This window comes from Crinia signifera, chromosome 2 (genome assembly GCF_055691185.1).
Source record: "Crinia signifera chromosome 2, ASM5569118v1, whole genome shotgun sequence".
Taxonomy (NCBI): domain Eukaryota; kingdom Metazoa; phylum Chordata; class Amphibia; order Anura; family Myobatrachidae; genus Crinia; species Crinia signifera.
The window spans coordinates 69,613,528-69,637,010 of record NC_139218.1 but is presented as its reverse complement, the minus strand read 5'-3'; the positions used below and the strand labels follow the sequence as shown (position 1 = coordinate 69,637,010).

At 46.4% G+C, this 23,483-nt stretch overlaps 1 protein-coding gene across 3 annotated transcripts in view; it reads left to right on the top strand.

Moving 5' to 3' along the window:
* The window catches only part of CRYBA1 (crystallin beta A1), a 63,773-nt gene that overhangs the window by 16,301 nt on the left and 23,989 nt on the right, over window positions 1-23,483 (top strand). Inside the window, exons 1-2 of one of the 3 annotated variants that reach the window (XM_083170989.1) lie at window positions 17,505-17,609; window positions 22,997-23,080. The exons of 1 other annotated variant lie outside the window; for it this stretch is intronic. Coding sequence is in view for 1 of the 2 variants with exons in the window: in XM_083170988.1 (XP_083027114.1) it covers window positions 17,555-17,609 (55 nt within the window). In the remaining variant the exon portion in view is untranslated. Of the gene's footprint in view, window positions 1-17,504; window positions 17,610-22,996; window positions 23,081-23,483 lie in introns of those variants that run through there. One more of the 3 variants, XM_083170988.1, reaches the window with a different exon arrangement.

Below are 23,483 nucleotides of genomic sequence, written 5' to 3'. Positions count from 1 at the left end.
ATTAATGCAAATAAACATTTCAATATGTCCAGGTAGTTATTTTTTAACTATCTACACCCTTAGTGAAAGTGTGTTTTACATCTTTACAAAGCAGGATACAAAATTCATAGGAGTCGACATGTGTCAACTTTTTCACTGCAACACAAACATACAAGTCTAATGTATCTTTTAAACACATCTATCACGCCTAGGGTTGCCATCTCACTGTACATGGATTCCTGGAGACCCCCCCCCCCCCCCCCCGAGTAATGATGAAAAGGGGCGTGGCCTATTCAAAAGTGGGTGTGGTATATTTAAGAGGGCTTGATTTATTAAAAAAGGTGTGTAGCTACTGTTCTTTTTTTACCATAAAGATAGAATTTCTTGGGGGCAGGGCAGGCAGGGTCGAGCGGCGGAGCCTGACAGTGGCAGGCAGCCAACAGTCAACTCACCATCGTCATCGTCGTGGGTGGGCCAGGGCCTGGCACCAGCAGGTGGAGACAGCAGCAGCCAGCAACGCAGGGAGCGCCCAGGCAGCGCACACACTAAAAGGAAGCCTGGGTGCGGGCGGAGGCAGCAGGGCGGAGGCAGGGCATGCTGGGACTCGAGTCTCATGTGCACTGACTGTGCCAAGTGCACGTGGGTGTCTGACTCCAAGTCCTAGGAGCACAGTCAGCAGTGGGCGGAGTCAGCGCGCCAAGGCAGGAGACAGGCGCTTGAGGTATCGCGGCATCACGTGTATCTACACACGTCACAGGCAGGGCGGGCGGCTGGCGGGCTCTGTAGTTACTCGCAAGATGATGACATCATCGTCTCACGAGTGCACCTATCAGGCTGCAGAGGCAGGCCTGACAGGCGCAATGAGCGCCATGACATCGGCTGGCATCTGGGGACGGGGGAGAGCCGGCGAATATGCCAGGAGGCTTTTCCAGACACCCGGATTCCAGGAGAATCCCGGAATCCGGGAGACTGGAAAAGTCTCCTGGAGGGTTGCCACCAATTCCGAGAGAATCCCGTAAATCCGGGAGAGGTGGCAACCCTAATCACGTCTAACACCAACAATGTGTTTTTCGGTCACCATTTCTACTTGCAATGTTTGTTAAATGTCATATGCTCATGGACACTATTTTGCACACAATCTCACTAATATTTACCTTGGACATAAATTTCACGATCGGAGAGATACGCTGAGCCTCCGAGCGAAAAAGGCTGAGATCCATCCCGTGCACGTTGGCGTACGCTCATATGTACGCGAGGTGTCGGTGGTAGAGGGCTGAGATCCGTCCGTGCACGGTGGCGTATGCTCAAATGTATGCCACTCCTCTTTGTCGGTGTCTGTGACCGTCCGTGAGCGGCTGTTCTGTGGGCGGACTCACGCTCGCCCGAAAGAATGCTCGTATGGACCGTACGTACGGCGGTCCACCCGCACCAACCAGAATAAGGCCCTGAGTGAGGCCCATGTGCAGACTCTGTCTGGGTCCCCTCCTCTCTAGCCATCAGCCCCGTGCACTTTGGACACTAGGGTCAATAAGGGACCCATGCACTGTTTCAGAGTGTACTGTGCATGCGCAGGTCTCTGGGAAAATTGTGCGGAAGCTATTTTCTAGAGATGAGCATGCCCAGGGTACAACTACTAAGGGGTTACTACTGTGATTTAAACTACTAGGTATAGGGTACTATTATGGGGGCACTACTAAGGGGACTGCTGTGGGGACAACTAATTTTGTTATTTTGACTGCAGGGCTGGCCACTGTAAGTCCAGCTGTGCTGCCCAGTGTACCATATCAGTCCAGCTGTGCTGCTCAGTATCCTATATCAGTCCAGGGGAGCTGCTCCCCATTTTTTTATTAAAATGAAAAAATGTGTGTTTTTTTTAACCTGCAAGGGGAGTTGTGTCCCATATCAATCCAGCTGTGCTGCCTAGTGTACTGTATAAGTCCAGCTGTGCTGCCCAGTGTCCCATGTCAGTCCAGGGGAGCTGCCCCCCATTTTTTACTTAAAATAAAAAAAGTGGTGGTGTTTTGGAACAGATCCAGATCCAAACCACTGCCCGAGATACAGACCCAAAACACCTTTCACGAAACATGAAAAGTGCCCAGTGCACACCCCTACTATTTTCCTGGTAATTATCTTAGTGCCCATGTGCAAAATGTCAGGAAAATGGCCGCTGCAGCGACCTATTGACTATACCTAGACATTTTCTGGAAAGCCACCCGGCTACCGTTGTTATGGTGCTAACAGTTTCGGAATTTTTAATTCCTTCGTCAGAGTACAAGAAAATGAAGACAATGCACTTACCTACAGGATTCGCTGCACATGGAGAAAAAACCCATTGAATACTCCCCTTTGAGTTAATATTGTCTGTTCTGCAAAGCTCCTCAAAGTTTCAAAGATATAGGATAGTGAAAATTACATGTTATTGAAGTTTGGTTGGTCCAACCTCAAAGTTGGGCATGGAGATCATAAAAGAGATCTTTGGGTCTCCCATTGTACGAATAAAAAATCATGGTGAGTCAAGAATCCTTTGTGATTTGTGTAAAGATGTCATCGAAAATGCAAAAAGTACTGAAAATGTGAAAAATTTTGAAGAAATCAAGTTGTTGTGTGTATCCTTTAGCCTACCATATATTTACTGGGTGACTCAGAATTCATCATGTGAAGGTATCTGCACTTGGAGATCCATCCTATGGCCAACCCAACCACCCTACCTTGTGGACATATGGACAAAATGGAGCAGCTCTCAATGGAGTTGCTCCAGGCGATTCTATCGTGTGCCCTGTTCTGTTGGAGACTGTGGCAGCCCTCTGCCACCCTCCGCTGGTCTCCCTGCAGCCCCAGCAGCTCCCCCACCCTGCCCCAACTCCTTGAAGCGGAGACGGGCAGGGAAGCCACTCCCCGCCGCCTTGCTGATGGGGACACGTGAGCGAGTGAGACGCTCGCCCTTCCCCTCATCCCTGTCAGATGGAGCTCCTGTCTAACAGGCGCTAAATCTGTAGTCGAGGTTAAAAAGTAAGTGTAAAATAAGTATATGCATAATCTGGTGTAGCAAAATGTGAATTTTGGCTTATTCCATGTGATTTATTGTGAATTTTGGCGCATTCTGTGTGACTTATTATGAATTTTTTGCACATTCCATGTGGTAGGATGTGAAGTTTGACTCAATTCGTGTGGCAGAATGTGAATTTCGCCGCATTCCGTGTGGCAGAATGTGAATTTCGATGCATTCTGTGTGGTAGTAAATTTCGCCGCATTCCGTGTGGCATACTGTAATGAGAATTTTTGCTCATTCCGTCTGGTATAATGTTTAAGGGGCGTATTGCACTGGGAGGGGAATATTTTGCACAGGGGGAGATTCCGGTAGATCCCCAGAAAGTAAGTGTACAAAAAGTAGATCCCGGGTTCCAAAAGTCCGGCCACCCCTAATCTAACGTGTACCCAGCTTCAATCACTCTGCCCATCTCCTCACACACACTGTATCACTCATCCCCTTAATCTCCCCTCTGTGAGAGATATCTGTGTTTCACCAAGTTTAGTGACCCAGCAGTTCTTATCTTATAAATGTTCATATATGCCAGTGATTTTCAACCTTTTTCAGGTCATGGCACACCAGACAAGACTTCAAAATTGCCAAGGCACACCAACATTTTTTAATCAAATATAAGACATACTGTATCCCTCATAGTAATTCCACACACCTGCCCCCCCCCCCCTAGTTATTCCACATACAGTACCTGCCCCTCCTTAGACAGTCCAAGCATCAACTCCCCCTTACAAATTATATAAACAAATGCCCCTCCTTTGTTATTACAAGCACTCACCACCTGCCCCCTCACCCTCAGATATTCCAAAAATATTGCGCACTTCTAAGTAGGGTTACCACCTTTTTGTTGAGAGATTCCCAGACATTGGCCCACCCCTTGACACACCCACTGACCCGCCCCAGTCCCGCCTTATGTTGATTTTTTTAAACCTTTGCTTCAATTTCATTCTTGATTTTGCATACCATAATGCCAGTTACATGTTATATCACACACATTAATGGCCATTACAAGTTATGCCACACATCGTGATGCCAATTACAAGTTATGCCATATACCGCAATGGCCATTACACATTATGCCAGGACTCAACAAATTTCTTGCAAACGAGGGACAATATGGACAGTGCACACCCATTATATAGTATACCACATGCCATAATGGCCATTACATGTTATGCCACACACCGTAATGCCCATTGCACATTTTAGTGAACTTTGTAATTCCGATTACACATAAGCCCACACATGATGCCCATGACATACTATGTAATAGTCCGCAATGCCCATGACATACTATATAACACAATGCAATGCCCATGACATACTATATAACACTCCGCAATGCCCATGACATACTATATAACACACAGCAATGCCCATGACATACTATATAACACTCCGCAATTCCCATGACATACTATATAACACACCATACACATTTGACACATAAGTGCCACATACCTACATGCTCAATGCCAGGGGCTTTATGCTCGATGCCAAGGTGGACTGAATTTGCTCGTTGCCAAGGGGGACAGAACTGTGCAGTGGCCCACTCCTGGCTCCCGTCCGATATTTGCAATTCAATGCACCGCCAGTAGTGTGCGGCAGGGAGGGAGGGTGGGAGCAGTAGGGTGGGAGGGTATCTGGGAGGGTATCTGCAGTGGGGTGGGAGGGTGGCTGGGTGAGTGCAGGAGGGTGGGAGAGTGGGTGGGAGTACACCATACTTAGCCAGCCAATGGTTAGCCGGCCCGCTTACCTCACCCCCCCACCTCCTCCCAGTATGCGTCCGTGTGCAAACCTCCCCCCCCCCCTCCTGCCTGTGCTGACACACCGATGACCCCTCCCCCCTGTCAGTGTGCGTCCATGTGTGCACCGCCTGCCCGCTCACGGCTCCCCCACTATGTACGGGAGAGAGACGTGCTGTGCTGCTATGTAATATTCATATCTCCCGCTGCTGGACCACTAGCCAATGGGCGCTCGCGGTCCAGCAGCCACCAGTTGATTGACTGCTGGACCGCAAGCGCCCATTGGCTAGTGGTCCAGCGGGATATATGATTATTGCATAGCAGCACAGCACGTCTCTCGAGTCCCGGACAGTGCACAGCGGGGGAGCCGTGAGCACATGGACGCACACTGACAGGGGGGCGGGCGGGGAAGCATTCCCGGACATTGTATAGTCCGGGTGAGCCACTCAGCGCCGCGCGACCACACACACAACCCACAACGTCCAGTATGATGCCGAGCCGCCCGCCCATCCCCCCTGTCAAAGTGAAACTCCGCTGGTGAGTCGCCGTGACCCGGGGCATGGCGGCACACCTGTCAGCTGGCCGCGGCACACCGGTTGAAAATGTCTGATATACGCAATGCAAATATCTGTTTAACGTTAAGGTTGGATCGATCAAACTTCAAAAACATAATTTTCCCAATGTTTACAAAATATTTGAAAGTTTGAGGTGCTTTCCGGAATAAACTCCACCATCACTTTCATGTTTTTCAAACAACACTTGGGCCTGATTCAGACCTGATCGCTGGGGTGCAAATCTTCGCAGCTCAGCGATCAGGTAAATGCCTTCCCTCCATAGTTACCCCTGGCCCCTGTGCACAGCTTTGAGAGCATAGGCACAAAACTAAAGTATTTGATTTTTTGTGATTGGTTGAAGAGAATAAAGGTTGCTAGGCAGATCAGCTTTAAGGAAGGGGGGGGGGGGGGGTTAGTTTGTGTATGCTTACTGCTTAGCATATCAGGAACTTATGGGAGGTAGTTTCAGAGCAGTATATACAGTAGATGAATTAGCATATCAACACTTCCTTTTGGGATTCAAAGAAGACAGAAAAGTGGTTGTCCCTGTTTGTGCCCTGTCCCTTGCTTTTCACCTTTGCCTTATTTTTTCTTTTTTCTTTTTTACTCTCTCTCTCTCCACCTTTTAGCCTTTCTCTTCTCTGTGATTATTTGGTGCTGTGCGTTTGTTATTTGTAATATAGGGGGTACTTCATGTTGGCTCAGTAAGCAGCAAAAAATGTTGCCTACCAAGTGCTGAAACACCGCCTAATCAAAGGCCTCCCCCTCGCCCTTGGATGTGTTCACTAACCCGGTGTTACCAGAATGGTGTTCGCAGCACAGGACAACCTCATGGCTATACTTTCCATCTCAGACCGGGGCCTCTCTGCCACTCCAACCACAGGAGCTTTGGGCGGGCCTGGGCCTAATGTCTTTCTCACTAACGATCCTTCAGGCCAAATGTTAAGTGGGGATAATGTGCCACCTGCTGGTCATACCAGTATGTGCATTATGTCTGCTCACTCTGTTATGTCGGCTAACGTGGGGATGCCAGTGCAGCCTCCATTGGTGTGGTCCCCTGGGATGATGTACCGTAATGTTCGTAACGTAGCGAGCGCAGCGCTTCGGGCTCATATTCCGCGTCCGCTCGCCACACTATATAAAATCAACTCCACGCCGAAGTGGATAGTGGGGGGTATGAAAAGGTCAGAGGACGCGTACTGCCGCCCCTCGCGGTCTCGCTGCGCTCGCCACGCTTAGGGTTGGCGTTGATCGTGGCGTGGCGTTAACAATGGGGGGGGGGGCATTTCACATAGTAATTACCCATCAGGGTGGGTATACAATTAAAAATGGGGTGTGGGGGGCATTTAACATTGGACCCAATGTAAAATCGGGTCTCAGGGACCATTTAACATTGGATCCAATGTAAAAATCGGGTCGGTCGCATCGCATCGCATGCGATTTGGTCGCATGCGTTGTGATGCGGCCGATTTTTCCACCCGATGAAAAAATTGGGTCCCATCGCATCTGATCGCATGCCTTAAGTGAAGGCATGCGATAAAAAAATCAGGCGCCCAGATATTACACAAGTACCGCAAGTGGTTTCCCACAGGAATTTGCACATGTGGTTTGGCAGAAGGTGACGGCGAAAGTAAAATGGGTCGGATGTGCGGCCCTTTTCCTTTCAAACCTTTACCTGACTGTGCATCTCCGGTAGGGGTCATGCCCAAGAAAGTAAATTCTGCCTTATCCAACATCTGCCTCGTCTCATGGAGGAACCAATAATCATCCCGGAGGATTTCTGCAGGGCCCGTTACCAATTGTTTATAAGGCCGTCAAGCTCATCCGTGTTTTTGGCAAGGACAGCTTTCTGTCTACTTCCTATCCACCCGCAGTTATTTTGGTTCATGGGTTTCCAGTTGGATGGGTACATTGCAGTGGCGTAGCTAAGTTTTGGGGGCCCCCCTGTACCATCTGATGTTGATATGCCTTTGTTTCCACATTGATTTTTCAGCTAGGCATGTCCCCCAGAGATGATAACGGCATAGTGGAAGCTTTGTCCTGTTATAATTTCCTGAGATTCTGCGAGTTGACAGCAGGAGCCAAGGCCCTGGATCTGACTTGTCCACATTCTGTATGGCAGACTGTAGATCAGGTCTGATGGACTTAGGTCTGAAATCGCTGGCATCTTCAACCCTTCGAGTTTATTTTGCTGCATGGCGTAAGTGTCTTGTCAGGCTAGTGGCACAGGTTCTGGAAATTCGGATGAGGATTGCCTGTTGGCATTTGTTTGGGACCATTATACTCAGGGCTGTTCCAGAGTAGCCATGGGTATGGCACTGGCAGGTATCTCATTCTACTCTAGATTGTGGGGCGAATTAAATCCCACCAAATCCTTTGTGCTTACAAAGGCTCTTAGAGGGTGGGCTAAAGATAGGACTGCCCCTGCGGATTTGCATAGGCCCATTGGTGCGTGGTTATTGCTGGAATTGTTAACCAGCCTGGCTATGGTGACTGATAACTAGTTTGAGGTTGCTTTGCTCTGTGTGGCTTTTTATTTTGCATTTTTTGGGGCCTTTCATATTAGTGAGCTTGTGGTTACTTCTAAAACTTCTTTGTATACAGGTCTGCTGTTTCAGCACCTGGTTTTCAAGGAAGGGCTGATCATGTGCAAGATACCACGTTCCAAGATTTTTTGCTTCGGTATTTACAAGGGAAGACTCTTCAGAAGATCTCCCACAGATTAAAGGCTCTTGATTGCTCCCAAACTGTATGTTTGAGTGAGGAAATAGTCAAAAATAATTACAGAACCTAAATAGTAACAAATCTCCTGGCCCGGACAAAGTACACCCTAGGATACTAAACTAATTGAGTTCTGTCATAGCACTACCGTGATACCTGATATTCAAGGAATCAATAAACTCGGGACGGTACCAAGGGACTGGCGCATAGCTAACGTAGTACCAATATGTAAGAAATGTAGCAAAACTAACCCTGAAAATTATAGACCAGTCAGCCTTACATCCATTGTGGGGAAAATATTAGAAGGAATAATAAGAGATAGTATCTATAATTTCTTAGAACAGGAGAAAGTAATAAGTAAGGCTTAGCATGGGTTCGTCAAAAATAGGCCATGTCAGACTAATTTAATTAGCTTCTATGAGGAAGTCAGTAGGGGGCTAGACTTAGGGAAATCAGTTGATGTAATACTGCTTGATTTCACTAAAGCTTTTGACAAGGTGCCTCATAAAAGGTTATTAATGAAACTGGGTAATTTAGGGTTAGGAAATAAAATTTGTAAATGGATTAAAAACTGGTTGCACAATCGGGGACAGAGAGTTGTGGTAAATGGCATACATTCCAACTGGGGTAAGGTCCAAAGTGGAGTCCCGCAAGGTTCAATATTGGGACCCACCTTGTTTAACCCCTTGAGTTGTGGGTTTTGCTGGGGCAGGACAAACCTACCAGGGCAGGTTTGTCCTGCCTCAGCAAAACCCACCACAGAAAGCTGGAAGCCACCCCCCTCTCTTGCCTCCACTCCGGCATTAGTACGCCTGAGCTTCCCTGCTGCTGCTCTCACCCCAGCCTATGCCGCCTGTCACATTCAGCAGTGACATCGGCAGCAGGCTGGGGATGTTTGCGGCTCGGGAGGACTTGGTGCCTGGGCGCTCCCGAGTCCCCCCGAGCCGCGCCGACCATACCCGAGCCTGCCGCCGACATCACTGTAAAATAAGTGACGGCGGCTGGCGGGTGGGTCATAGCGGGGGAGCTCCGGCTGACCGATCGCCGGAGCAAAGGTGACGGGGGGATCTGGGGGGAGGGTGTGTGTGCGCCAGTGGTGCACACCTGGACACCCCTGGCGCACACCTTTTCTATATTAGTGGTATGCCCAGAAATTTTCCGGGACAGCCTGCTGCGGCAGCGCAGCTGAGCCCGGAAAAATTCCGGCCATACCACTCAAGGGGTTAATATATTCATTAATGATATTAGAAGTGACATAGTGAGTAAAATTGCAATATTTGAGGATGACACGAAGTTCAGTAAGGAAATTAACTCAGGAGAGGATGTGGAAACACTACAAAGTGATTTAAATAAACTGGAAAGTTGGCCGGAATGGTGGAACATGCAGTTTAATGTTGAAAAATGTAAAGTAATTCATTATGGGAACAACAAGCTACTTATAGGCTAAATGGAGTTATTATAGGGAATTCTGCTGTAGAGAAGGACTTGGGGGTCATCATAGATGAAAAATTATGGGTAATAGTGCACACTGCTCAAGTGCAGCAGCAAAAGCAAACCGGAGACTGGCATGCATTAAAAGGGGTATGGATTCAAGGGATGCCAATGTAATAGTGCCTCTTTACAAGGCATTGGTGAGATCACACTTGGAATATTGTGTTCAGTTCTGGGCATCGCACCTTTAAAAGAACATAAATTAATTGGAACAGGTACAGAGAAGGGCGACTAACCTAGTAAAAGGTCTCAAGTCACTAGAATACAAGGATAGGTTAACCAGGCTGAATATGTTTTCACTGGAGAAATGGAGGTTGAGAGGTGATATGACTAGTATGTTCAAATACAGGACTGGGAATCATATGGAACTGGGAGCTGATTTGTTCACTAACAGGCCTATACTTAGGACCATAGTTGCCTACTTTTGAAAACTAGTTTCAGGGAGATTATAGTTGGTAGCAGAATTTTGCACAGCGCCCCATTGATGCTTCACCCAAAGGCGTGTCTAGTTCCATATATGGAGAGATTGTGAAAAGAGAGTGTGAACGTGGCACCTAGAGCCGTGAGTGTGTACTGCTACATCAGAGAGGAATCTTCTAAAATGACTTATATCCAAATGTAGATCAGCCACAAAGCAGTTAGTAAGAGATACTATACTTGGTAAAGTGCTGGGAAATGGTGCTGATGATTCAATGTGATTATATCTATCTCTCATTCCTTTTTTCGCAAAAAAATGTAACAGTGTAATGTGGGCTAGGTGAAATGAGGGAGATTGCTAGACTAATGAGGGAAAGAGGGAGATTGCTGCTATTTCAGGGAGTCTCCTGCAGAATGCAGGAGGGTAGGCAACTATGGTTAGGACATGCGGGCATGTACTGAGGCTCAAGGAAAATAAATTCCGTACTGAATTAAGAAGAGGATTCTTTACTATTAGAGCTGTGAAATTCTGGAACTCATTGCCGGTGGGGGTGATTACAGCAACTACTGTTAATGAATTGAAATCAAAACTGGATGCATTTTCGGCCACTAAGGGAATCCTATAGATATGATTTACTCAAGTAAGTCATACAAGTTAGATAGGTTGAACTTGATGGACTAACGTCTTTTTTCAGCCTTAATTACTATGTTACTATGTATGTTAATTTGGGAGCATCTCGCGTTCCAAAATTGGGGTGTAAAGGACTTTTTTTTTACATTTCACCAGAGGTTTTTTTATTTATATTCGCCTTCACTTGGGTCATACCGTTACTAACAGTTTGTTCTGTGTTATTATGCGCAAACACTTAATTTGTGTTTTGATGATGTTAACACTTAAGTACTTTCTTTTGCAGCTCCTAATTTTTCTTCTGCATAGCAGAAGTTCATCATTCCTAAATATTTTGGGATGAAAGTCACCCTCTAGCTGCTTAGGCATCAGTTTTGCCAAGATTTGGAGGAGTTAAATGGCATGGTGCTAGGGGCATGAGATGGTCTGGGCTGTTGGATTTTTCTTGTTCATCAGGAAAAGCACTAAGTATGGCCGGGCATTTTGATCATACACCTCAATGTTAATGACATTGTCCAAGTAAAATGTATTGCCTTGACATGGCATATCAAGGCAGACTTGACTAGCATATGTATGCATTGGCCCGCGGTGCCTATTGTGTGGACTGATGTTGTGCCTAGATTTACTTGGAGAGGTTCAATCAGTTTGGCAGCCTTAGAGACAAGGTCTAGAAGTAGCTTAACTTTGTGGTGTCAACAGGGCCGGTGCAAGGTTTGAAGGCGCCCTAGGCGAAGGTTCACAATGCTGCCCCTTCTGTCTCTCAACATCTTCCACCCAACCCCGTGGTGTGAATAGAAATGATGCACCCCCCTCCTACCAAAAAGTTTCTGGCACCCGTTCTTACTCATACTAGCAGTGCCAGCAGGTCTGAATCAGCCCCTGAACGCTCATCTCTCAGCCTCCAGTAGTAGCAGTGGGGGGAGGGGTGGCACTGATATGTGATGACTATCTCAGGAAATTAAAGTATATAATTGCAGATGCTGCAATTTTGAATGTCTGTATATGTAGACAGTGACACGGGAACACAGCATATTAGGGTACTAACTTACCATCAGACAGGACCCTCTCACTCTATTCAGCTGCTCCCAGCACAGCTCGTCTCTCTCATGTAGGGGGCGGAGCTACATTACCCAGCTGGGACTGGAGTGAGAAGAAAGGAGACAGCACAGCAGGGGACAGGAGCTGACATGCTGGCTGCGTACAGTGGCAGCACAGCACCTGCTGTAGCCCAGGGAGCAGGGGAAGACAGAGACTGCCTCAGATATTACTTGCAGCTGCCTCCACCATCATAACAGCCTTCTTCTTGTGCTGGATGGATTCGGGGGCTCCCTCTGGTGGCCAGCGCCCTAGGCAGCTTCCTAAAGCTGCCTAGTGGAGGCTCCAGCCCTGGGTGTCAAAGTTTGTAGTGACCGGTGGTGGGGTGGCGGTTATGCGCTCTTTGTTGTTACTTGAGAGCCCATTTTATTTTTGTAGTTATGGGGTCCACTTGTCCGATTTAGGTTTAGAGGTTTTCCTTTAAGCTATTTTGTCCTCTTTGGGTTAGTTTCAGCATAGTTATATTGGTGCGGGGTGGCAAGCTGCAGTTCTCTTGAATCTAGCAGGCGATGGTTCTTAGAACCTAGGGGTGGTGGGAAGGTGCTTGACCAGCAGTCTCATGGGGCATACGTGGTAATTTTGTGGCACCTACGCTTTCCAAGGACGGCTGGTGAGGTCTTACCGTATGGGGATGCGATGGGCATTTCTTCAAAATGTCCACACTATGCCAGAGCAAAGGGTGGTGAGAGATCACCCTGAAAATGCCCTGAAATTGCCCCATGTATAGGCCCATATGAAAGAAAAAAATGTGTTTCCCCCAGCACACTGAATGATATCAATAACCGGAATTAAAACCACATGGTAGTAGGATCCAGAGATCTTGGTTATGTATTTGCAAATACACGGGTAAGCCCCCAAGCCATCCTTCAAGGCTTCTCTGAGTATTGGGGGTCCCTTTATTTCTGTTGTGAGATGTTGTGACCATTAAGTGGTTACAATGTACAGTAGCAATATAAAGTTATAGGAGATGACCCCTGTTGGCACACTGCTGCCTCTCTGATGTACGATCCCTAGGCTGTCACCAACAACCCAAAAGCATCCATACAACACAATATTATCGGAATTTCAAACTGTGAGGTGCAACAAACAGTATTGGATGAATCACAAATTCAAACAATTCTTTAACGTTCTAGTGTCCCTGTTTTTCCATCACTCTGACTCTCCCGATGTATTCATAGAGACATGCAGAAAGATGCGGAAAGGTGATAGTTAGCTGATGTTCAACAAGTTCATATACAGTATAGTGAACGGTACGATGACAAGTGGGCAAGTATTGTGGTGTGGTGACTTATACACCACAATACCGTGAGTTGGGTACGCCTTGGCCATATAGGTTTAATAAAAGTTAGTCACTCAATTCTCCAAATATTAAATTCTTAAAATATCATTCCTCTCAATTCATGTGGACTGATCCAAGACCCACACAGTTTGGGGATCTTGGCTTCAAATCAATATTAAAATCAATATAAAAAAATCACATGCTTGCTTAATGTATACATCTGTGTTGGCCTAGTGCTAATATAATCTGGTCATTGTTTGTGGTCAAAGGGGTGTGGATCATATTGTCGACCCCACTTAGGTCAACAGTCATTAGGTCAACACCACTGGGTCGACAGGCAACTAGGTCGACAGGGTTCTAGGTCGACGTGGATGAAGATCGATAGGTGTCTAGGTCAACATGGGACAAGGTCAACATGGTTCTAGGTGGAAAAAATGCGTTAGTTCGACATGGTTTAGGTCGACAGGTTGCGAGGTTGACATGGGGTTTTTCACTGTTTTACTATCCACAACATAGAACATGTTTAAAAATTAAAAAGGTAAATAAAAAGAAAAGAAGGGGAAATTGTATATTATGTGTTACAAATATACAATTTCCCCTTCTTTTCATTTATCTTTTTATTGATTTTTAAGCATGTTCTACCAATTATGTGCCCGGGGTAGGAAGGAAAAGCTGCAAACTGGGGGGTGGGAGAAGCTGCTGTGTTCAAGGGAGAGGATGGTGGAAGCTGCTATCTGGGTCCAGGGGAGAGGAGGAGGGGGTGGGGGAAATAACTAGTGTCTGTGCCCAGGGAGAGAGAGAGAGGAGCACCAAATATGAGTGATAACAGCATGATACTGGATGCTGTCTGTTTTCAGCACTGGTTTTTTTTCTATTACTGTATTATATCATGTGAATTTTGGCTCATATTGTGTGGCATAATGTAACTTTTGGCTTAATCTGGGTGGTATAACGTGAATTTGGCATCAATCCGGGTAGCATAACGAGAATTTGGGCTCAATCCGTGTGGCAGAACATGAACTCTTACTCAACCTTGGATTTTGGATCATTCTGTGTGGCGTAATGTGATTTTGGCTTATTTTGTGTGGCATAATGTGAATTTTGACTCCGTCCGTGTGAATTTTGGCTCATTCCGTGTGGCATAATGTGTAAGGGGCAAGTATAAGAGGGTCTACTATTGTGTTGCATAATGTGTATAATGTGGGTATATGGTGTGGTACACTACACCCACTTTTCCTGAGCGCGGCCCTCGAATATTTACTGGAAGTGTTAAGTGGCCCCCCAGCTCAAATAATTACCCACCCCTGCTTTACACTGACTGCATATTTCTATTGGCTCTTCATCTGCAAACACTTCACTAGTACTTTATGGGCTCCATAGCAAAATCTTGAAGGGAAGGTGTCCCGTACGGGGATGTCTATGACAGCGGTCACCTGGGAGATGGGGAAGGAGAGATTACAGCCTCCATGTATTTTACTACATCCCCGGACCATACAGAAAGGCTGTAATCCATCCTTCCCCATCTCCAAGGAGACAGCTGTCATAGGCACCCCTGGAGGGGACCCCCCCTGGACAGGTACCCCCCAGACCGGACACTAAAAGTTCTGGAATGGTTCAGGTTGATGATTTGAACCAACATGGTCTGTGTTGCTGGTCCGGTTACTCCCCATTCCTGCACTGCACATGGGACAGCAATGCAGCCACTAACAGCACTGTACTATTTTGAAGGTAAAAAAAATCAAAAGTGAAGAACCCAATGTCGACCTTTTGACTGCCGACCTTCCCCATGTTGACCTAATGCTTGTATCAACCTAACCCATGTCAACCTTCAGTGGTCGATGTAATGCTTGTCTACCCTATGATTCATATGCTATTCCCATATTCATACTGTAGGCTGATGTTTATTCCCCTGCATGTCACAGGCATGTAGGTGAAAACAGCTGCATATAGAGACGCTTAGCTGCTCACATAGGAGGACATACTTAGACAGAGGGAGTTACTAAAGGGCCCTACATACGCAGAGATTTGTGTCAGAGATTCATAATGGGAGATTCAGCACGAGAGATTTCCCTTAAACTGAATTTTTCAGATAATGAGCCACACACACACAGATTTGTGCCAGAGATTCATAATGGCAGATTCAGCATGAGAGATTTCAAATCTCTCACAGAAACTTCAGGGGAATAAAAAAAAAGTATTCAAATGTAAATAAGGGTTGGAATAAAGCCTGGGGGAGTGTCATCTGTCATCGGTGGCAAAGTGGCAACACGGGTACACTGCAGGTTACAGCAATCGACTTCCTGTACAGCATGGGCACACTGCAGGCTACAGCTACTCACTTAAGGTACAGCCCGTGGCAGGTTTTATGTGAATAGTGTTTCGGGTACAAATACGTCACACATGTACCTGCAATGTCATAGAGTGTGGGAGGAAGGGAGCTGGGCATCTCGGAAGATGGGAACAGGGGTAGAGGGGTGCTGGGCCTCTCGGGGAGAAGGGAGCTAGGCATCTCATGAGAAAGGTGCTCAAGGCCGGACAGAGGCAACCCCCACCCACAGAGGCATTCCCCCACACTGAGCCTGAGGAATAAGCAAGCTCCCCCATTTGCCTGTCAGCAGCAGAGATAGTATTGCACAGAGCAGGATGGAAGGTGTGTGGCATGGTGCAGAGTTACCAAAATTGGCATCCAGCGTCGCTCAGAAGGCCCTGCTCACATCCATGGCCACAGATGAGCAGTCGCTTTTGAGCGACTGCTCTAAATTGACAGACAGGTCCGTTCTGGTTGCTCTGGTGGGACTTATCATAGCAAAGAGATGATATATAATAAATAGACCTCTCTTCACACTTTCCTCTCTTCATTCCTTTCTAAGTACTTTGCTGTTATTTAGAAACATCTTACGTTTCTAACCTACAGTACAGAGGTGACAGGGACAGAACAATGGTGAATATGACAGAGAGGAGAAGACAAAGGGAAATGACACATAATGATATGGACAGTGCCAGGACAGAGGCGAAAGGGACAGAATATTAACAAAGGTCACAGAGACAGGGCCAGGACAGAGGGGCAAGCATAGAGGTGGCAGGACTAGGAGAGACAGGGCCAGGAGTGGGGTGAAGGACTAGTACTGATATGACAAGGACAGTACAGTGGGGCCAGGACAGAGTTAGACAGAGTGGGAAAGGAATGGATAGGAGTGACAGAGCCTGGCCAGAACAGAGGGGACTGGAGAGAGTGGTGGCAGAAACAGGACAAAAGTGACAGGACCCGGACAGAATGTTCAGGAGATATGGATGACAGGAACAGAATATAGGGAACAGGGATGGCAAGGCCAAGACATAACAGAGGGTACAGAAGAGAGGGGTGGTAGGACAGAGGGTATCATGCCAGTACATGGCTGAACACTCACTGATGCTGACAGCAGCGACAGCTCACACAGTGGTAGAAGGCTCAGGGCTCTGCTGTGCTGCCTGCGTGGTGCGCAGAGCCCGCTGCCGGCGCCGAGGCTGTCAAAATTTTTGACAGGTGCACTGACGACTGCGGCACCCAGCAGCAGCAGCAGCCCTTTCAGATGAAGTTGGCGGGCAGGACTCGGAGCAACTCTCAGGGCCGGCGCCTACCTCCCATCCCCCAGGACCTCCAGCTCCATCTTCTCCAGAGCCATGGTGGCTGCTGGCGCTGAGCCCTCGGAGATGTGCGCCGGGCACCGCAGCCCTCAATGGCTCATACCTGCCTCAGGACAGGCTACAGCAGCGGCGTCCGGTAGGTCAATGGGGCGGCGTGTTGGGACTTCAGGGCGGCGTCCAGCGTCGCTCAGAAGGCCCTGCTCACATCCGTGGCCACAGACGAGCAGGAGCTTCTGAGCGACTGCTCTAGATTGACAGGCAGGTCCGTTCTGAATCCTGGCCAGATTCAGAACGGCGGGGGCGCGCATGTAAATCGCTGTGTGGGCTATACACACAGCGATTTACATGTGTTTTCAGGGATTTTCTGAGTGATTTGTTAAAATCGCTCAGAAAATGCCTGAAAATTGTGCTGTGTGTGGGGCCCTTTAGAGTTGATCGATGTTGTGCGGATTCACAAGTCTATTGATTATCGAATGACTGCACAAGCATACAGATAGCAATCTATTAGCAATCTCTGCAATATGACTGTCAGGATGCTGGCATTTGGGGGTGATAACTGGACATTTTTGAGAGTTCCAGAAAAAACGTATGCCCAATGCGTTTTCAGGGACGGTGTGTGAAATCAGCTCCTGCCTCCATCAGTGTGTCGCACAGTTGTGGAACGGTCAGAGCTACCACACTTGCACAGTCTGGGAAAATAATTCAATGGTGAGCGAGTTGCAAATAGATTTGCAGGTGGCATGGGATCAGCAATCCATTGGTCAGTCACTCAGCAGACCTGCATTGGGCGGGATTTCGCTTTGTCTGGGCGGTGGCTTTCTGATCGCAGTCTGCTGCAAATTTGCACAGCAGCAATAAGATCGGAATCAGGCCTAGAGTGTCTACCAGCTATTACCTGCTGAGGTCTACTAATACAATCTAGTATACAGTACACAGGTGCCGGTCCAAAGACCATTCGGTAATTAACTACTACTGCTACAAATGCTGACGCTGGCGTCTCAGACCTTCCACAAGTGGATGGTTGGATGTTCACCAGGTAAGGAATTTACAGAAGAATTAGCATATGGACACGAGTGCACTAATCAGAATCATTGTTCCATGCAAACAAAGATTTCTAGAGGTTACTATTATATATAAAATGAATTAGTCTGTATGTTTGGTAGTTATGCAATTAGACAATGATTGGGATGAAACCAGTGCGAGGTGGTCCAGTTAGATCCTGGCCAGGTTTTAGTTGGGTTAGGGTCCCAGTCAGACCTCTCGATAGTGTATAATGGGCAGAACTTTCACACAGAGAGCCTTTTCTGGACCATCCACTGAATGAATTTGGATGAAAACTTGAATGAAATGTAATTGACAGAAATAACCATAACTCAATTACCTGAAATAACTGAGTGAAACAAAATACAATGAACTAAAAGAATTGCATGAATGGAGGTGAACAAACAAATACATTTTGTGTTACCAAATACTTGGAATAGCAGCACTGATAAAACTGTATAATAGCGACACAGTATTGGTAAACAAACAGGCAGACAGACAGGCTCCAGTAGCAGAGTAGCCACTAGTAGCGACACAGACAGAACATATATTAGATAGCTGAATAGATGCTACTAGCTACACAGAAGGAGATTCAACAGGACCAGACGGTGGGGAAGTTCTGGTTAGACAGACAAATGGGTGAAAACACAGGTACATAAACAGAAGATCTTAACAGAGCTAGTATAGGCTGGAAAGCAGAGGATCAGACACTTGCAGGGAAGTAGCAAGCTTAGCATATCTCAGGGTAACACAGGCTAGCTAGGATTAGATCAGGGTTCATCAGGAAGGACTGCGTATGATCTGCAGCAATAGCTAGTAACAAGCAGTATAACCAGCAGAGAGCTTAGGGCAGGCTGGGTAATATAGGGAGCAATATGAAAACAGATGGAATGGACAAGCGTCCTAAATGAGTAAAATCACTGCAGGTGAGCAGCCTGACATACAAGGCAGAGTGCTAATTGCCTAATTATGTGACAGGTGAACTGCACAAAGAATTTACACAGACCCGTCAGAGGCGGCTTGTAACAGACCCTGTCACTTGAACATATGTGCAATGTGCTGAGCCGGGCACTGGGGGGTCTTCGCATGCACAGTTAGTGCTGATCCCCCCTCCCCTCTGACCCCGCTGACCTCACTGCCCCGGCAGCAGTGAGATCCATAGCCCATAGGCTTCAATGGGCTACCACCACCTCAGAATGGCGGTAGCCCAGGGATGCGAATCGCTGCTGCCCGATGTTGATACATCGGGAGGCTTCGCATCCCCCATATAAACCTATGGGAGATGCGGTCGACAGCAGTGGAGGAGGGATCGCAGCAGGGTTCGAAGATTCCTGCTGAGATCCCTGCTGATACATTCAGGTGATACTTAATATTTGCGTCTACCAAAGTAGTAGGACACTCCAACCTATGGTGACCTTGAAAACGACTCAAGTCGAACCACGTTGGTCTGAGTGGGGACCCCGAATTCAGGACCTGACTGTTTGCCTCAGTGACTGGAAACACACTTAACACTTATCACATGCTTGTAAGAACTGCCCTGTCAGTTCCTACTACTTTGGTAATATCAGCAGTCCAGCTATTTGGGACTATTCCACCACTATCATTATTATATGTTTATCATGCACTTTATTATCTGATGTATTCATGTATTTTTAACCATTACACTGTACTTCACTATATTTGATCTCGCTTCTCTCCGTATGAATATCCATCGTGTGGGTGGAGAAAGGAGACATTGAAAATTGAACTACATAGGCCTGTGCAAGATATGTACAAAAATATTTTTTGTATATTTTTTGTATGCGAGGGGATGTGTCTTTGTTACACATACCCTCGCATGGTACCAAGGGGAATTAGCAGTGGCAGGGGGCGAGTATTTTTCGGTGCGGCGGGCGGCATCTATAGTGCAAACCAGAATCACCCCCATGGTGGAGAAAAAGTGGAAGGTGATCATGCAGCTCCTAACTGTCTTTTTCCAACATAGCTGATTAACTGATGCATGATCACCTTCAACTTTATCTCCACTTTATCTCTTTACCAGGCTTAATACATCTGCCCCACTGTGAGTTATATAATCCTCTCACCATTCAAATTTCCTATTATAAACTGCTATGGTGACCATTCTTCTTTATTACATTAAGTTTATTGTGTTTTTGATATGTATTGTTACTGTATATTGTTTTTTTTTTTTTTTTAAACATGTTTTATTGAAACACCGAAAGTCACAATATTACAAATTGAATGTAAATTTAACAATTTCAATAAAAGTAACATGGACATCCGAAAATAATATCATTGTTCAATATTATCGATTTAACCATACATTGTCCGCTATAAATAAAGATCTTGGCAAAGTAGAATATGTATCTATGTCATTTCCCTCGCTCCATTAGACTCTCCCCGACCTTGCAAAGCTTCAAACGGGCACTGAAAACTCACCTATTCATCAAAGCATACCCTTCCACTGCATAAACCAGCTGGTTCTCCGACCCCTTGCCTTTTTACATCCTGCTATCTAACCACCACCCACTCACGTGCACCTCTTGTAATCTGTCTGTCTCCCCTTCCTACTAGATTGTAAGCTCCTCTGAGCAGGGCCCTCTTCCCTCCTGTTGTCAAAGCCCACTTCTCTTCACATTTCACTCACAGCTCTCCCATACTCAAACACTCAGTGACCATCTTTGTCCGCTTACTTCATCTCCATTATTGGCTTCTAGCCTCTAGTTGTATGTTGATTGAGTCCTCACTACTTATATTTAAGCTGTAATGTGTATTGAACTGTGGCGCTCTTTATTTGTACTCTATTTTTGTTATTTATTCAATGTTATGCCAAGTTTTGTCTCCCTGTATTGTTCCTTTGTACGGTGCTGCGAAGCACTTGTGGCGCCTTATAAATAAAAGTATAATAATAATTTCTTCACGTAAGGTATGTAACCTATCTATGAACCCTCAATGGCCCAGGGCTGTCATTCGAATAAGCAAAAGCACCACACTTTTAGGCGTCTAAACTCTCGGGGGATCCCCTGAGATAAGTCTCATCAGATACCACTGGGTATCCTTAAATGAATTATGGAGTTTGGTTCTGATTTCCAGTGAGAGCACGGTTACATAGCTTTCCCATGTGTCAAATAGTTTCTTAGTGTGGCGTTCTTTGTTTAAAAGGCCTTCAATCCACTCCATGTTGAATACATGGAACAGCTTTGTCCTGAATAACTGCATAGAAGGGGGAGCAGCGTTGATCCATGTCTGCAGAATGGCCTTACGTGCGACTGCACTAACAATCACCAAAAGTCGCTTACTCCCTCTAGTCATTCTTTGGTCCTCTGGCAGTATGCCAAAGATAGCCCAGTGATCTGTAAAAGGGACATAATTCACTAAGTAGTCTTGCGCAAACTTCCTAACCTGAAGCCAAAACAATTTAATTATGAGGCAATCCCAGAAATAATGGTACAGATTCCCCGCACCAGCCGGGCACCTCGGGCACGCTGCCGAGGGAGCCATCCCGGCGAGGAATTGTCTGTGGGGAGAGAAGTATGCTTTGTGGAAAATGTTGAGGAACATTTCCTGGTATTGAATTGCGGCAACAGTTTCCTGGAGCGCCACAGTGCCTTGGTTAGCTGCGGGCATGTTAGATCTGGCATCGCCTGTGTCCAGGCTTTCATGCCAGTGGTAATGGTGTTGTGGTCTATAATTTGCCGGAGGAAATTATAGTGTATGGATATAGCCCGCCGTTCGGCCACCCCAGATAGGAGCATCGTGTCCAGGGTATTTGCCCAGTCCGCCTCTGAGAAGTAACGTATCACCTGTGATGCATAATGCTTAGCTTGCATGTATGCCAGAGGGTGTCTTCCAAAAGATGGGAAGGTCTCTGACGCCTTGACATAGGACATAGATTTTTTCAGGTCCATGTCGATCAGGGCTCTGACGGAAGACAAACCCTCAGACCGAAGATTCCCAAATGGTTGGCCAGCCAAGCCTCCCTGAAATTCTGAGTTGTGCATAAAGGGTAAAAATAGGGATTTATGGGCATTTAAATTTAGTCTGTGTCTGAGAATGTGCCATACCCTGCGCGTTGACCATAGAAGGGGGTTAAGTTGGATCAGTTCATCCACCTCCCCATCTTGCATATGGAGAAAGCCCACCAATCCACAGTTGACTAAAAACTCCCCTTCAATTTTTGTATTAGCGTAAACTTCTTGACCATGCAGCCAATCCCTTAGAAAGCGAAGTATAGAAGAGTGATTATAGTGTAGAATATTCGGGAAGTTAATGCCCCCATTGAAAACTGGTTGTTTAATTTGTATAACCCGATATGTGGACGCTTTGCTCCCCAAATGAATTTCCTAAATAGAGAGTCCAGCAGTCGCAGGTCTCTCTGTGTCAATAACAATGGCAGGGCTTGAAGCAGGTACAGCAGGCGGGGAAAAGTTACCATCTTAATGAGATTGGCCTTGCCCACATAGGAAAGTTTCAAATGTTTCCACCCCTCTAGTTCCCTAGTCGTCATCTGAATCGCCTCCGTTATATTAATTCTTTATAAATCCGTACCGCGTTTTGGGAGGTGTATGCCCAGATAATCAATATAGGCCTTTTCCCAGCAGATTGGGAAGCCCCTACCCCAGGAGGGCGTGTGGATCTGAGGATGTAAAAACAGCCCCGAGGATTTTGAGACGTTTATTGTGTAACCTGATATTTCTCCATAGTCGTCCAATTTTTTCAAAATCTTGCCCAGCGATTGCCCCGGGTTACCTATGTATAACAGGACATCGTCCGCAAAAGCCGAGCGCTTTAGTTCTGAGTTCCCTATCCTAATTCCCTCAAACTCTGGCCAGGTCTGTAAGATCCAAAACAGTGGGTCTATGCATAAATTGAACAATAAAGGGGATAGCGGGCAGCCTTGGCGCGTGCCCCTAAACATTTGAATATTCGTACCCTTACAACCATTAATTAGCAATGAGGTGGAAGGTTGGGTGTAAAAGTATCTAATTAGTTCTACTAAGGAGTTATCGAATTGCCTTTGTTCTAAGATCGCGTAAAGATGTGGCCAAGCCACTGAGTCAAAGGCTTTGTTTGTGTCCAAGCTCAGTAACATGCTTTGAGGGGCGCTCTTATAAGACTCTGCCATCACAGCCGAGATGGCCATCCTTATGGCCCTCACCAAGTGGCGGCCACGGATGAAGCCCATCTGGTGGGTAGTGAACAGGTCGTTGGCTAACAACTGCTACTGTATATTGTTTAATTTTAAGACACCTTGACTGCTTTATTTACTATGGAGAAATTGCTTTCCTTCCTCTTCCTCGCTGTGCCCATTTGTCAACTAGCAAGCGTTGTACTTTCAGCTGATTATCTACAATAATATACCCCCACCTAAATCTATTCCAGGTGGGAATCTGGCTTCTTTTGTTTCCAGCGTCAAGAGTTCCTCTCCCTTGCTTCTCCTGTAGAGGAGCAATGAAAAGTAGGCAGGTATGGAATAATATTAATCACAGTATATTAATAATTAATAATAATAACTTTAAGGACATACCAATCAATCGACACAAAGGTATGAAAATAATGACTGTGCCCAGACTACTGCAGCCTATGGATACACCTTGAGGTTCCCAAACCTCAATACATATACAATCCACAACAAATAGTGTTCCAAAATAGCGCTGTAGTCTCCTCTTTAGAGATATGTAAATCTCAATCACCACAGGGATGGAATTAAATCTCCCTCCTTCCGTCCAGTCGTTCTTAAAGACAACCACAACTGACCTGGGTAAAGTTCCCTATGTGCCCGTAATGGTTTCTTTAAGTTTCCACAACCTCTGCATGCATGAGTGACGATGTCAGATAAGTACGATCGTCAGGACCCCATGAAAAAATG